General features: G+C 43.2%; 1 protein-coding gene across 13 annotated transcripts in view; it reads left to right on the top strand.

The window, feature by feature from the left end:
- Positions 1 to 16,194, top strand: part of sulf1 (sulfatase 1) — a 93,290-nt gene that overhangs the window by 63,951 nt on the left and 13,145 nt on the right. For 12 of the 13 annotated variants that reach the window (XM_034706588.1, XM_034706587.1, XM_034706585.1 and 9 more), the window contains 8 exons: positions 6,590 to 6,866; positions 7,307 to 7,546; positions 8,188 to 8,339; positions 11,042 to 11,211; positions 13,834 to 13,984; positions 14,069 to 14,244; positions 14,425 to 14,553; positions 15,110 to 15,166. In XM_034706588.1, the coding sequence (XP_034562479.1) occupies positions 6,692 to 6,866; positions 7,307 to 7,546; positions 8,188 to 8,339; positions 11,042 to 11,211; positions 13,834 to 13,984; positions 14,069 to 14,244; positions 14,425 to 14,553; positions 15,110 to 15,166 (1,250 nt within the window). In that variant the 5' untranslated portion in view covers positions 6,590 to 6,691. Of the gene's footprint in view, positions 1 to 6,589; positions 6,867 to 7,306; positions 7,547 to 7,980; positions 8,086 to 8,187; positions 8,340 to 11,041; positions 11,212 to 13,833; positions 13,985 to 14,068; positions 14,245 to 14,424; positions 14,554 to 15,109; positions 15,167 to 16,194 lie in introns of those variants that run through there. The other variant, XM_034706593.1, reaches the window with a different exon arrangement.

Below are 16,194 nucleotides of genomic sequence, written 5' to 3'. Positions count from 1 at the left end.
TAACCCCTGTGTGTGGGTAGCCTCAGGTTGCTGAGGTTAGGTTAAACAAGCCACCATCAAAGCCATATTACCACGCGGGTCAGAGGAGGGTCAGGGTGCAGCGGGGTGTGTGGTTTGAGGCCCTAACTGGAGGGCACAACTGCCAACCAGCCAAATAGTACTGCCCTGGATGGTTACACAAGCAGCAACTCTATTATGTTCAGCTTTACTCGGTGCACAAAGCACAGCTGTCCGTGCAGCCGCACCAAATCACTGAGCAATGCTGCTCTCGTCAAAGGAGAGTGAAAGAGTTGTTCTCTGCAAGTAGAGTAAAAAAAAAGTTACTATCATGAAAGTGAAGATTAGCAGGGTGTTGAGGTGTGCTAAACATCCTTGGTGTTGATGGCCATTAATCTGAAAATTACACATCTTTTATGTATCTGGCAGCTGTGTGTCTGTAAACTTCACAGTGGCCTTTTTGTTCCAGTCCTTTGAACCCCTGTGCATTTAACGTTCCTCACATCCCTCCCCAATATTCCTCCTCCAGCTTAACTATGATGAGTACAGTAAAGGCTCATTTAAAGGGTCATTAGTGCTAATCCTCCAAAACAATGAGGAAGGAGAAACAATGTGCTCCCTGGTTCTCTGACTTTGTCCAGGAATAAAGACGTCTTGTCTGCTTCACAGATGTATGGAAGGAACCTGCTCTACTTATATCACACTGGATGAAATGAATAAATGAATGATGAAAGGGGTTTACAAAAATGGCTTTAAATATTCTTGCAGGTGGTTATCATGGGGGGTTGGTGAAATTATGGACCTGCATTTTAGCTCAGATTTGAAGGCAAATAATCAATGTCACTAAATGAGAAGGTAAAGTAAGAAATAACCCTCAGATTTCTGCTTTTGATGCTGTTTTTTTTTTTTTTAACTTAATTTTTATTCATTTTTCTCATCAACAATACAATGTGAAAAATATGTCTTTTTCTTCTTTTTCCAGCTGTATAGTTACATTCAGACATTATGACAGAATCAGATAACACAAATACAATAAAGCAAAATGTCCACTCCAGAGAATATACATACAAACAATATTACACACATACATACAAGTATAAGAATAAATGTTCGTATGAGTAAAGGAGAAATGAAAATCATAATTAAATATTGTAATCATAAAGAAATAAATTCTAATCCACTCAGATATATCACGTGTCAATGTTCAGGTGCGAAGTCGAACCCAGAAAAAAATAATGCATGATCTTGGTCTGCGCCTAAATCAAACATCACTCTCCATTGCATTAGTAGAGCCAGTACAGGTCTCCACCTTGTTCTAAAAGTTTCTCTTTGGAGTCTTAATTGGTATGTTATTTGTTCCATTTGATAAATGTCCCAAACCTTCTGGATCCATATATTGTAAGTCGGAGGGTCTGGTTTCAACCAGCGTATGGTGATGCACTTCAGGGCGGCTGTAGACAGGATATTACACAAGTACTTTTTGGCCCTCCCATTCAGGCCTTTTGATGCTGTTTTCTTGTATATCTTGTTCATAAGTTGCCTCCTGAGTTTGAATGTGTCCTACTGTGCTAAGTTCTGAAAGCACTGATCACCTTCCCTTCTACCTTTCTCCCACAAGTGCCTAAGCTATCGTAAATCTTGAATATAATTCACACCAGTATACAAGACACAGTCTGTTTTTGGAGTTCGATGTTTAAACCGTCCTCCTCAGCAACGAATTTCACTGCGTTCTACGAAGTCCTTCTATTTTCGCCATAAGAAGTTTGCAACCTCTCTAGCTGTCAGTACGGTAGTTGAGCTCAGTGTACGGCAATGTTGAACCGAATGCACAACCAATTTTCATTTAGATGTACCAACCACCTCTGCCGATGACTTGTTTCATTTCAATAAAACAAGTCCTCCACAAAGTTTGTGTATTCAATAGCATGCCACTGTTTTAAAAATGGTTATGACCTGTTAAAATGTGGCGCATAAAGTCTGTTCTGCATGTATACCAGCATGCTTTGCACAGCAAAGTGGCTGCATGCTTCTTGGAGCGCCATCTACTGGATTCAATCTGCAACACATTAAAATACTTAACTGCGTTGGATGCTGGAATATTGATCACAGCCAACTTTTTAGATGGAGTTTTTTTTTAAGTGCATCTTGCACACCAAACTTTTCCAAGAATACTCTGGATAACACTTTTATGTATGTGTGCAGATTCAAACATTCAGAAGGGTCTGTGTTTGACCACACTGATCCTATTCAGTCAATCTTAAGAGTTAGTCGTAACTTCAGAAATTATTAAAGAAATCTTTAAACTGTCCAGTCTGGATGACTGAAGTACTCTCCAACTTTTAAATCTGTAGCTGATGTAGGTTTTAATTTACATATTGTTCAAATATATAACAATAATTTACTTAACAGTGCTTTATGCAATTCAATTGTCCCCTTGAACAGGGTTAGTTATCACTCTGCATATTTAAAACATTTGTAACATGGATTTCAGTCCCCTTGAGAGCAGTTTTAATCCTGTTTCCGAGTAGCTTCATCACATTTGATTGTTTTCTTGGCATTCAAACTCATTGTACACATAAATGGAACCAAAATAGGGCCAATACGGACTACAGAGAAACAAAGGTATGCCCCTTTTCTGTATGTTTTTTTGCTGAACTACTTTTTAGATGCAGATATGCAAGAAAGGAAACATTTGGCAAATACCCTTCATTGTTTCTTGATTGTCCTTTAAACACATTTAGTCTTTCTGAGTTTCCTGAAAAATAAATTTGCTACATATGTCCAGGTCTTGATACAGCCAGCTTCTGCTCGAAAGAAAAGCAGCTGCTAACTCATGCACACTGCTCTTCTCAGTTAGCTAGTCATTTCTTCCAACCTCTTCAAGCTACATGTGATATGAACAAGAAACAGCCAAGTTACTTAGATAAATAATAATAGTAGCATAAAGAGGGGTGACCTTAAGATGGACAGCTGTCGAATGACTAATGTATGTGTTTGGCAGACAGGTGGTAGAAACAGTTCTGTGATGAGTGAACTTAAGATGACCTGATATAGAAAGTGGATCAGGTGAAATTAAGTTAGGATGAGAGGTAACCTAAAGGACAGGAGGAGGTCTGCTGTGTTGTGTAGCTTGTATAACTTGGACCCACATCCCATTGGTTGTTGTGTGTGGCACTTTATTAGCCCTGCCATCTCAGTCGTTTCAGACAGTGTATCTATTGATACCACTATAACCAGCAGCATCAGCACCACAAGGTTTGTATCAGATTTCACAATGAGCCTTCTTGTGTGTTTTCTCACTTCTCTCAGTCCCATGAAGAGGCTATTGCTGGGAACCATTGGCATGTAAAATTGAATTTGTGCTGGGTGCTAACATTACACTAGTTGGCTGACCAACTTACAGTTGATTTCGAGTCTTCCCCTTCTCCACAGAAATATAGACTTGAGTTTTGTCTAGATCTGTGATGCCTCTATTGTTTCTGGGAACCGTTCCCATTCCTGTAGGAGGACTTGGACCCTCACGGCAGGAGAATGTGTTTTTGTGGGAGAAAGCCTTTGTGTGTGAGTGTCTTATGGGTTTCTGTGTGTCACCATATGTTTGTACTGTAGTTTGGGTTGTGTGTGTAATTCACTGTGAGGTTCTGTGCACTCTGCCACCCTGCGCTGGAGGGGTGTTTGTCCAAACGGCGCCAATGTTTGCACAAGGCTGTCACGATGACTGGGTTGGCTGGCCCAGACACTGCTCATCTGAAACCCAGGACAAACCAAAGTGCTCTTAAATCTTTGACCGAAGCTCCAGGGGAGACAACATCTAACTAGAGGAAAACCAGATAAGAAATTCAGCCCAAGACAAAAGACACCACACACCTTTAACTGTTTGAGATTCAGAGAGGATTTATTGCAGTGGTGTTTTCTTATTTACAGACGTCTGCTGTACACATCATATGAGAACAAGTGTTTATAAATTACATCTTTTTATTGATATTTTGCAGTTACCATAGTCGTATTAAGTTAGTAGCTTTCAAGTGCCGACCAAGCAGCAACCTCCGGCAGAGAAATGAAGCCAATGCGGAAGTCTTAAAAACTGCAGTTCCTCGAGTGTCCACTTCAGGCTGGCTCTGAAAGCACTAGAAACCACATACACACCCAATCAAAAGAGCTGATCTTTACAGCAATAATAAACATGTTTACATACAGCATGGTTAAAAAAACTGTTTTGGTCTGAATAGCTAATTTCTCTATCAGCACACAAAGTATAGGGGATGAATAATTTTATAACTCAGCAGGTTAGGATAAATTAAACTGACAAGTTTTGCATATTTAGAGGCACAGCTGACTTGACTGACAGGCGGGCACACTGGAGCTGTCAGTGAAGACGCAAAAAAGCTTCAACTTTGTTTCTTTGCGTCTTGTTAGATTGATGGAAGTTGGCCTAGGTCAGCATTTCCAATATGGCAACCACCAGCGATAGGCTCTAAAACTACGTCCATTTTTTATACAGTCTATGGTGCCAACTAGCTCAATGGTTAAACATGCACCCCATGTACAGAAGTCATAGTCCTGGAAGTGAGTGGCCTGGGCTTCATGTATCCTGTCATTATTTCTTCCTTTAAATAAACTCATAAATGCACAGTATTTATGACAAGGCCAACACCACACTTCATAGTAAGTAAGTAAGTAAGTAAGTAAGTAAGTAAGTAAGTAAGTAAGTAAGTAAGTAAGTAAGTAAGTAAGTAAGTAAGTAAGTAAGTAAGTAAGTAAGTAAGTAAGTAAGTAAGTAAGTAAGTAAGTAAGTAAGTAAGTACGTACGTACGTAAGTAAGTAAGTAAGTACGTACGTACGTAAGTAAGTAAGTAAGTAAGTAAGTAAGTAAGTAAGTAAGTAAGTAAGTAAGTAAGTAAGTAAGTAAGTAAGTAAGTAAGTAAGTAAGTAAGTAAGTAAGTAAGTAAGTAAGTAAGTAAGTAAGTAAGTAAGTAAGTAAGTAAGTAAGTAAGTAAGTCTTCTCAATAATTATTTGACCATGTAGAATTATGTTTAATATTATTACAGAACAGGATTGAAAAAAGAGCTCTTTGTACTCATGCATAGTTATATTAGAGCAAAATCTATTTTTATTCAGTGTTGGCTTCCACATCTGTTATGGTTGACCTTTGCGTAAAATCATCATCAATCTTAATCCCACAAGGTCGGACTTTGATTCAGAGTTATGAGTCAGACAACATAAATGATGACTTATTGAAGGTGTTAATTTATACTCTATGCCAATTGGTGCTGGGTCTTTGTGGAAATGAGGGTGAAGGCGGAGCCACACAGTAGGGTTTGTCAGGCTCAGGTGTCATAGACCTGCCATTTGTTCTCAGGCCATTAACTCAGAATAGTGAACAGTATGGTGCCACCCGGCAGGAGGATTGCTGCCCATAAGGCCCTTTTTCACAGGCAGTGATGGAGTACTCATTGTAGCAGTCACCTCGCAGCCTCGAGCCATTCTGTCACAGGCTAGCTCGCTGTTTAGGTGATCTTTTAATGATATGAGGGATTAATGAATCAGCATTTGGAATTTATTTTAACAAGTGTGATCTGTCTTTGTTTGATATGATATTCATCCTCTACCGTCAGAGAGCTTAGGCGTGTACTTTAAAACTGGCCCCGTGTAGGAGGAAGGATTTACCGGCTCGTTTTGACCAACCATGACTTTGTAAGTGAGTAAGAGGCTGCAAAGTGCTCCGATGACTCAGTGGTACACTGTGATTGGCGACAGTGGCACTGAGGTTAATGTAGCGGAACCCTCTCCCCGCCTCTTGTGCCCCCTAACCCCCTCCCCCCTAGTGTGGTCCCATCCTCCCCACCGGCCCTCTGTCACGCTTGACTCAACAGGGGGTGACTTTTGAGTGACAGGTGGAAGGTGGACCGCAATTGGTCAACACAGGAGAGTGGCTGTGGGTGTTTGAGTGCAGGCAGCCAATGGCGCAGTCTTGGCACAGTGAGCTGAACAACAGCTCTCCAGTAGTGATAGAGAGTTTCCGAGTGTGAGTGTGTGTTATCTGATACACAGTGAAAGAGTGAAAAACACAAGGAAACGTTCTGAGATAACAGAAGAGAAGAGCAGACAGAATGAGACTGGAGGGATTCTCTGAGGTGAGATCAGGGTTTCTAGATCTTTGCTTTCTTTTGTTGCAAACGTTTTGATGGGTTCCTGGGACTTTTTTGTTCAGTCTTGGTCTGGAGGAATGATGTTGAGGGGTTTTGTTTTCATGGGAGAGTATTCCTAAGGGTTTCAGTCAGGATGTAACACATGTTTGAACTGTTGGGTAAGTTTTCCGCGGTGGACCATCAAGGACTTAAGTGTGGAAGAATCTCTTTTGGCTCCTCTGTTTATGTATAATCTGTTGTGTGTGATTTGTGACCAGATGCTCAAAGTGTTTCTGAAGTGAGGAGGCTGAGATGTTTCTAGAGGGAAACTAAGATTACACTGACAGTCTTTCTGGAAGCATGATGCAACCTATTTTCCACTTTTTCAAAATTAGCCCTCTTCTTTTTAGTTTTTTCCTTGATGTAATATCTCTGTGTAATTTCTCCTTCTTTCTCTTTACAGCCAACCACAGCTGAGAGAGCTGCGCGGGTGTGAGTGAGCAGCCTGGCTGGACCTCTTCCCCCGTCCTTAATCCTCCCACCTACCCAGTCTGTCTCTGGCACCATGCTGGTGCACTGGTTGGCCTGGATGGTCCTGTTGTCTCTGGACTGGGCTCCAGGCAGCTGGGCCTTCATCACCACCAGGGCTCAGGGGCTGAGGGGTCGCATCCAGAGAGACCGCAGAAACATCCGGCCAAACATTATCCTCATCATGACAGATGACCAAGATGTGGAGTTGGGTAAGGCTGGCACACTTCCTGGTCTCCTTTGAATGCTTCAGACCCTTTTTTTGTCCTTTTTGCTTCTTTTTTTAATATAAAAATGTTTGTACAAAGTGTATAACGTCTATTTCTGTGATTTATACAATGTTTTAATCAGTTTCTTTGTCTTTATGGGCATTTTACAGGATTTATGTACTCTTTCTCAAGACATGAAATATTAAACAGTGGCCATAAGCCAGAGCCAGATGGCCATCTGGCCTATTAACTGCTGAATTATAATTAATTACCACTCAGTGAATTCAGTGAGAAAAGGTCAAGTTATACAAATAAACAGGGCTGTGTTTATCCACATGGAAATCAAGTCAGTATATTCTTTGTTCGGAATTGATTCTTCATGATATTAAGGATGCATGAAAACAAAGAGCCCTTCACACTGACCCCTAAATCTCGTCCTTCAGGTTCATTACAGGTCATGAACAAAACCCGTAAGATCATGGAAGATGGAGGCACAAGTTTCACCAACGCCTTTGTCACCACACCCATGTGCTGCCCGTCTCGTTCCTCCATGTTGACGGGAAAGTACGTCCACAACCATAACACGTACACCAACAATGAGAACTGCTCCTCCCCTTCCTGGCAGGTTCAGCATGAGCCGCGCTCATTCGCTGTCTATCTAAACAACACCGGCTACAGGACAGGTGAGTAAACAAAGACATGCTCTCTTGTTTGTGAACATGAAAATCAGAATTCAGAGCCTGCTGTGAGTTCACAAAGAGCTCCAACGCAGAGCTGGTCATGTTTTCCCATTATTGAATGTAAAATGATGCATTCTTTAAGTTATCTCAAAGCTGCTGTCAATCACCAACAGCTCAATGTCCTCCTGGCCCCTCTTTACTAACTCAATACAAATTTATACAGCAAGCTAGACTCCACTCTGCCCTGCCTGGCTGTCTGCTGTGAGAAATGCAAACACTCTGAGTGTGCCAGGTTGCTGTCATGTTGCCTTAGACGGTGTCTGTGTGAGTGATGGGCAGGCGTTGGACTGGGCAGCTCAGTGGGGTCCTGTGGGCTGCAGCGTGGCCTGCGGTTTTTGAGCTGATGCGTTAGCCTGCAATTAGCCCTCTCTGGGCCAGCCTGGCTTCCTGCCCAGCCTATCTGAGAAGTCTCTGCAGTGAAGCCAGCAAAAAAGAAACAAGCAGAAGAAAGTTCTGTGTCACACAGAGATAAAGTCACGGATGTAAAGAGTGGAGGTTTTAAGCTAACAAGGAAAAGATTTATCAATGCTCATGTAGAGTTCAGATTGAAAAACAGTATTTTTTTCTCTTCCTCTTCTCTGCAGGCTTCTTCGGCAAGTACCTCAACGAGTACAATGGCAGCTACATCCCACCTGGGTGGCGTGAATGGCTTGGATTGATAAAAAATTCCCGCTTCTATAATTACACTGTCTGTCGCAATGGTTACAAAGAGAAACATGGTGCCGATTATGCCAAGGTATGTGTTTCCATCACTTCTAAAGAGAGACCATTAACTCAATCACTCATTTGTTTTCCCTTTATGACCTAATATAGAGACTTCGCCTGACAAATTGCAGGTTTCATTCCACTTATAAATACAGACAGCGAGGAACTTCACTTATCATGGGGTTGTGATCCAGGCTGACAGGAATTTTCATTTGAGAATTAAAGAGAATGAGCTGTTGGAGCTGGCGTCTCCACTCTGCCGCATCCCTTTATTATGACGCACCCGACATCAACATTCAGACGCTGTAAAGTTGAAGCATATTTATAAGAAGGAAACTTTGCCTGTGATAAATACCACCCTTAGCCTGTCTTTGTCTCCTTATCTGACTCCTTTTACCTTTACTTCTAAACTCCTTGTGAATATTTCCACTAGTATACCACAATGAAAAAGGAGGGGAAGCTTCACTTTGCCATGGTCTGACTCTGGAGATGAACACTGTGGTTACACTGTCTTTTTTAGCAGCTCTGGATGGCATGGGTGATTAATCTTCCACAAATGTTTTTCCAAGAGCTGTCAGTTTGTTTTTCGCCGCTCTATGCCAATATCTTCCCAGGTAGCGTTTCCCTGGGTGAACGAGGAATCCGTGAGGAGGGTTTGTAGTTTGGATACATGTCAAGTTTCAAGATGGTCTGTCCAAAAGATGGGCAAGCTAATGTTTGGACTGCTATTCCTCCGCCAACTTGGACTGAGGTGTAAAGTTACCCACAAGCTGAAGCCCAGGTGTTTATATGACACGGGCTTGTTCAGCAGATTGTGGTTTAAAGCAAATGGACACTATTTGCTATTTACTGCTAACAACCATTAACCAGGTACCACTCAGACTAACACAGCTCCTCTTTTTAGACTCACACAGGGTGAGAGCTGTATGGTTATCCACATGTAATGCCTCTGGCACACCAAGACATTGTGATTAGATGAGGCACTCGCCCAGTGATTCCATTCAATTAAGTCCCATCTGATTTTCCATCTGTATAAGGATGAGTTCACTGAGGTTAAGGCCTCAAAAAACTTCTGATGTGCCAGTTTTAGTGTAAGAATTGGATCTTTTTTTCTTCTAAATCCTAATCAGTGGTCATAAGACATAAAGGAGCCTCATTAGCCAATCAAAAGTGATGCTTAAGGGTCAATCCTATCAAGGCTTTTCACCTATTAGAGATCAGACACTTTGAAATTAACAAGCAGGCACCGAAATGACCTTGTTTCTGCAACAGTCGAACCAAGTAAGCTCCTATTAAACTTAAAATGACAGAATCTAAATTTCTATGAATGTCAATGGGAAATTAAACCATGTGTTAACGAGTTTGTATTACGTGACTGCCAGTTGGTATCCATCATCTCCAAAGGGTTGTGGGAAAAATGATACTCTTCACCTCCCTGACCATTTCGGAGTTGTTGGCCTGGCATTCCCCATGACACTGTCACTTCCTCGCGACCTGCCAGAGCCTTAAGCAGCATTGGCACCGATTTTCAGAGAGCTGGTTAACACAGAGAAACAAGTATGGCATTGCTTTGCTGTGCCATGTGCACGCAATCACCAGTCTCTACTGGCATATGCAGCCGCCAGGCCGTTAAAGCTGTCCTTGCTATAAAGCCTAATAATAGAGACGGGATGAATCAGCCAGACACACTTCTGACATTTCAGGGAAATCACCTTTTACCCTTTCATTCTGAACCTGGCACTCCCTTCCGCATGTTGTATGCCAGACAGCGGCATGCCAAAGCTGCAGGTAGAATGGTTGGTCTTCAGTTGGAAACTTGGCAAATGCTTTGTGATTTCAGTTCAGGGTGTGACCTACTGTATATTTAAAAAAAGAGACTCCACCACGCCTGGAATAAAGGTTGTGATAAAACGTCAACGCCTGTGGTTTGTTTGAAGTGACAATTTCACGTTTCCTGAGTTTAAGCTCTTTAAAGCAAGAGATACTTTTACTCGTTTAGCTGTGCTGGCTTTGTAAATGCCACTAAAGTTTGAAAACAGATTACTCATGGTCTATGGCCCTTATACCATCTCCATGTTCTTTATGTTTGTCATCAGTCACTCCAGCATGTTACCAGATTAATGCCTGAGGCTTATATGTTTTGAGGGTTTCATATATGATTTGTGAGTTCCATTAAATCCCAGACTGAATCATCAAAATGAAAGAAAACACATGTTTAAAGCAAAGGGACCAAATGAAATGGAGTTACATAGGAAAGGAGAAGGATAGCCCGGAGAGGAGTACAGATGGTGGGAACTGTCATAACAACATACCATTTGGGAGCACCAGGCTCCTCTCACCATCAATTGGTGTCACATTCAATAGTGCAGAGATTCACTGATGAGGCAACAGCCCATATACTGTATACACATACACACAGACTGAGCACACACTCACATTTACACACACAGGCAAGCTGCCAGCTGTTGACTCGACAGATTGGTAATGTAGTGTACTCAATGGCCCCGGTTCATATCCCCACTGGCCCCTCTCCATTTATTTGAAAATGACTGAACGAGGGAAAGCAACATGTCATGCTGATTGGACTGCAAACGAGTTTTATCAAAGCTTGTGTTGTTTCGCATGTTTCCCCAATTCCTCCGTCTCTGTCAGCCATCTGTAGCTGGAACTTTAAACCCGGCAGCACCTAATAAATTAAATGTATTCATGGTGTTTGGCTCCTTTTTTTTCCAGGACTATTTCACAGACCTGATCACCAACGACAGCATCAACTTTTTCCGCATGTCCAAGCGGGTTTACCCTCACCGCCCTGTGATGATGGTCATCAGTCACGCTGCTCCGCACGGCCCCGAGGACTCAGCTCCTCAGTTTGCTGAGCACTTCCCCAATGCTTCACAGCACATGTAAGTTACATGCACACTCATGCTCAAACACATATGTTCATCAGGGCTCCCACATTGGAATTTTAACTCTGAAATAATGAGAAATGAATGCACAAGGCTCATGTTTAGAAATTATACACCCAGACATTCCTGCAGCTTTCATCTGCCGCTGTATGGAAATCTTCGTGTTAACATCCAATTAGAGATTTTATGATTTGGTGTACCTGACATTATTACAGAGCTCGCACCGCTCAATCCCCCAGTGATGACAGGTTGTTTAGAAGCTCCTGGGGTCGGCGACTCGGCAAGCGTGAAATCAAAATGATTTATCATCCAAGAAAAGCTGGGGCACATACCATTAAGAAGATCAGTGATGGCTTTTTTTAAACAGAGCACTGTGCTCACGCCAAGCCAACATTGGCCTTCCTCAACTCATCACTGAATCGAGGCAGCGCTCCAATACTCGGGGTCGTTCCATGGCAACATGCCCTGCCATCCCTTGGTAGGCCAAGGCTCCCAGGATGCACTACTCCACGGGGTGGGGGGAGGGGCGGTGTTTCTTAGAGTAGTGGCAGTAGAGTTCAGAGTGTTGAGGCTGCTGTTTCCACCCAATGTCTCTCCTTTTCTCTGTTTTCCAGCGCTTTGTCTCCTTCTTCCACCCTCTCACTTTTTACCCACTTAACCATCCCCTCAGTCTGTTTGCTCTTCCACTTTGTTGTCTATCTCTATATCTCTCTGTGTTTACCTCTCCCCCTGTGCCTCCCAGTGTCATCTCTTGCTTTACATTCTTTGCTCCTCTCCCCTTTCCCCTCCTCTCCTGTGAAATTCACAGAAGACTTCCTGATTCTGTCCATATCAATCAGTATTTTCTCCCCGCAGCTCTCGGGACGAGAGGAATGCATTGTGCGCCTCGGAGCACCCTTTGTGACATTATTAATTTATTTTTAGCTCGAGCCTCCGGGTGGAGGGGGTGGAGCTGGGGCCTGTGGCTGACTAAAGGGGTTGCCCCAGTGATTGTGTGTAGGTTTTGTGTGTGCAGAATATGTGGCGTGACTTCTGTGGCGGCACAGGTGGTTGAAATGGGAGAGTGTTTGTTTTGGGTTTGTTGTCTCAACACTTCAAGAAGAGATATGGAAACACTTTTAATGAGCGCCTTTTGGAGCTATAGGTAGGATTTTTTGGCACAGTTACACTTTGAGTTATGGTAATCTTCTACAAAAGCCAGCAGACCATAAAGTACCTGTAATTCAAAATGCACAGAGTTGGGAAGAAGCTTGAGTTAAGGAGGAGCCGCCTCGTAAATCAAATGAGCGTCTGTACTTTTTGACAGCAACAATAGCAGGGGAGGTTTGATGTTAATGTCATTAACATTCCTCTCTGAAGGTGTCTCTTGGATCCAAGCGTGTATCCTGACTTATTTTTAAACTCTGTAGATGTGCTGCGGTTTCTCAGCGGTCTCTTTGTAGCAGGGAGTGAGTGGAAGTTTTTCCGGCCGTAGCTCAACAAGTTGCTTTAGGGAATGTTACTAATCCTCATGTGGGATGTGTCCATGGTAAGTTTTGTAGGGTCAGGACAGGAGGCTTTCTAGTGAGAACAGCGTGCCCTGGGCTCCTGTAATCCAGGGCTAATACTACAAAACACAACGTATATGTGACAGGTGGCAGGTGTGACCTCTCCTATGGACTGGCTTCATTCCACTGACCTCTACATTCCAGGTTCCCTGGTGCCCAGGGCCCCATACCTTGGTGGCCCATTGCCCAGAGACTGGTCCCTTTGTGGGGCTTATTGGACTGCCTGGGTAGGTGGGTGAAGAGTTCACCCTCCTCACAAAGCGGGCCTGAGGAGACGGGGGCAGAAGGCAGCTCACTCAATCAGAGCATAGCAGCTTCTTGAGCGGGTCTTTATTAAGTATCCAAATCTTAATACTTTGTCTGCCTGCAGCTTAGTCAGGAAAATAAAGGTCAGACTGTAAGATTGGCCTAGGAGGGGATAGATACACATGCTCACAGCGTTTTACTGTAATCATTGTGTTTTTCAAAGTCAAGCCCATCCAGTGCTCTCCTGCATGTCTCCTCCCTTTACAGTAGCCAGGTGAGCACAACAAACAGAACTGCGTCTCCCCTCTTCTTGCCTCTCCTCCACTCTCCTTATACCCCCATATCAAATGACCAAGACATATTGAGTTTTTCGTCCTGAAGTTGTTGCAAACTTGACTTTGGGGCCTATTATTTTCTTAAGCATGTGCCAACCCTCAAATGTTATGTCTGTGCCAGGAGCGCGGCGCAGCACGGAGACTCTCGTCTCTGTGTGAGGGGAGAGATGGCCGGAGAGAGGTGTGGAAAAACAGCGAAGGTGCTGGCTGCAGAGTATTTGGACATTTCCTTCAACAAACAGAGCGGCTATTTATGCTTTTTTAACGCAGTGGACAACTGTAGCACCTGTTACTGAGCAGTAGTTTGTGAGAAGTAGCAGACAGGTGTTTTTTGGCACCTGAGATGGGGTTTTGCGTGCATCCATTAAGATTCTCTTGTTTCTGTGCTACCTCAGCAGGCGCCCAGTGTACATGTATGCCATATAAATCCTAAATGTAAGCAGTTTGTTTCACATGCCTGTCTCCTATGTCCCTGGTTTGTGCCCTTCTAGCACGCCCAGCTACAACTATGCCCCAAATATGGACAAACACTGGATCATGCAGTACACCGGCCCCATGAAACCCATCCACATGGAGTTCACAAACTTCCTCCATCGGAAGAGGCTGCAGACACTCATGTCCGTGGATGACTCAGTGCAGAAGGTAAGAGTTACTGTTACATGTATTTACTTTAATATATCTGTTGTTCAGTGTCTGTTCTCTCATGCAATCCGTTTAATTTCCAAGGTTTATGAGATGCTAGAGGAAACTGGGGAGCTGGACAACACTTACATCATCTATACAGCAGACCACGGCTACCACATCGGTCAGTTTGGATTGGTCAAAGGCAAGTCAATGCCTTATGACTTTGACATTCGTGTGCCGTTTTTCCTGAGAGGACCAAACGTAGAGCCAGGAGCTGTGTAAGTCCAAGCAAAACTTTCTATTCCTTCATACTGTAAAAGGTCAAGAATGAACTGCACTGGGTGTATCTAAACGTTTCTCGGTGTCTAGGTTTTTATTTCTTTCAATAATTTAGTTTTGTGATATATTATCATCAGCTTTATGTCAGTACTTCACCTCATGTGTCTGTTTTCCTTCAGAAACCCTCATCTGGTACTGAACATAGACCTAGCTCCCACGATCCTCCACATAGCAGGGCTGGACACGCCTCCAGACATGGATGGAAAGTCCATTCTTAAACTGCTGGAACAGGAACGGACTGGCAATAGGTCTGTATGGATCCATCATGCCATGCTGTCATGGATATTATGTACAGTAATTGCACAGCGCGGATGATATTTGCAACAGTACTTTTCATTTACCATTACTGAGCAAATGCAAATTTCCAGAGCCAAAATAATTGCGTTTTGCTCCAGCTGAGCACAGAGTGGGTTCGGGGCAATTTGGTGGATTTTCCTTGGCTGTGGGACTCTGGCTTAGATTCATTGAGGTTGTGCTAATAAGGTTTCCTGTAGAGGTTGTTTGCAAATTGAATCATTTGTTTCCCAAGAATCTCAGTCTACAGACAGCATCCAAAATAAAAGCACAACCATTGTCCAACGGACACACAAACAGCTATTGTAAATCTGTATCAGCCTTGAAGGGAAAATCAATCACATTGGAAAAATGTACCAAGAAAGTGTTTTAATATATTAATGCTTGAAGAACCCTCACACTGTTTCCTGGAAACCACAGGGTTTGAGCTGCATGTTTGACATTCTGCAGTCGATGGCGAGTGCATGGGTCTTATAATTTCTGTAAACTTTGTACATTTTGTTTTCACAGATTCAAACCCAACCGGAAACCCAAAGTCTGGAGGGACACATTCCTGGTGGAGCGAGGGTAAACTGGACCTCTTTATTCCATTTCCACACCACAGACACTCATCATGGGCCTCAGCAGAGTGCTGCGTGTCACACAAAACTGATGAAACATTGAGATGAACCCGAAATGTGCAAGGCTCAGTGCATGTCCCCTCTTCCAGAAACACAGCTGCTTTTCTTAGTTAGTTGTTATCTGACAGACATTTCCTGACCACAGTCGGCTTGGAAGGCAGTAGAGGGGAAGAGGTTTAAAACTTCTGAGGGCGGTTGGCAAATTATGACAGTTCATGCAAGAGGCGCTCACATGTGTGACCAGGTTGTTTGATTATTTATAAGGTAAATAAATAATCTCTCTCTTCCACACACGGGCTTTCAATATATCAAGCACTCTTTGAGACAGTTACCCTGACTCAGCCTGCTTTGTTTGAGACAGAAGGAAGAGGACTGTCAGTTACAGGCGGAGGATAGTCTCATACAAAACAAACAAAGGCCAGCCAGGCTCAGGATGATGTTACCTGAGGAATGGCTTAAAGGCTCAGTCCACTCACAGGACATGTCACCAGCTCCCTCAGCAGTAACACTTGGCTGTTTCACCAGGCCTGTATTTATTGTAGTCCATGCAATGCATGCTACATGCTTCATAAAAACTCTGTCAGTTCTTTATTTCACCTCTCCTCTGCTGCCAGACATCCAATCTGTAAGGAAGCTTTTGTTCACTTAACATGTTGAACTGTGATAATCTGACATTTTGGAAGGAAATGATCCCTGCAGACGTTTCTGTGCCAGAAAACAAGTCAAAATATAAATAAATAAGAGAGGGAGGACAGAGGATAGAAGAAGGGAGGGGAGTGAAGGAGAGACAGTAACACTGGCCGGGGCCAGATTGTGCTGGCAGCATGTGTAATAATACTGTATATTACAGTATGTCATGTTCTCCCACACAGCTGCTGTTTTTCCCCGACTATCATTTCCTCACGATCCATATTTTTTTCCACATGGCTCTCTTGGCCCTCCCATCTTCTTTCCACCAATTTGCTGGTTTGCCAG

Source organism: Notolabrus celidotus, chromosome 17 (genome assembly GCF_009762535.1).
Source record: "Notolabrus celidotus isolate fNotCel1 chromosome 17, fNotCel1.pri, whole genome shotgun sequence".
Classification (NCBI taxonomy): Eukaryota; Metazoa; Chordata; class Actinopteri; order Labriformes; family Labridae; genus Notolabrus; species Notolabrus celidotus.
Note: the sequence above shows the minus strand (reverse complement) of the source record. Positions and strands in the feature narration are given on the sequence as shown.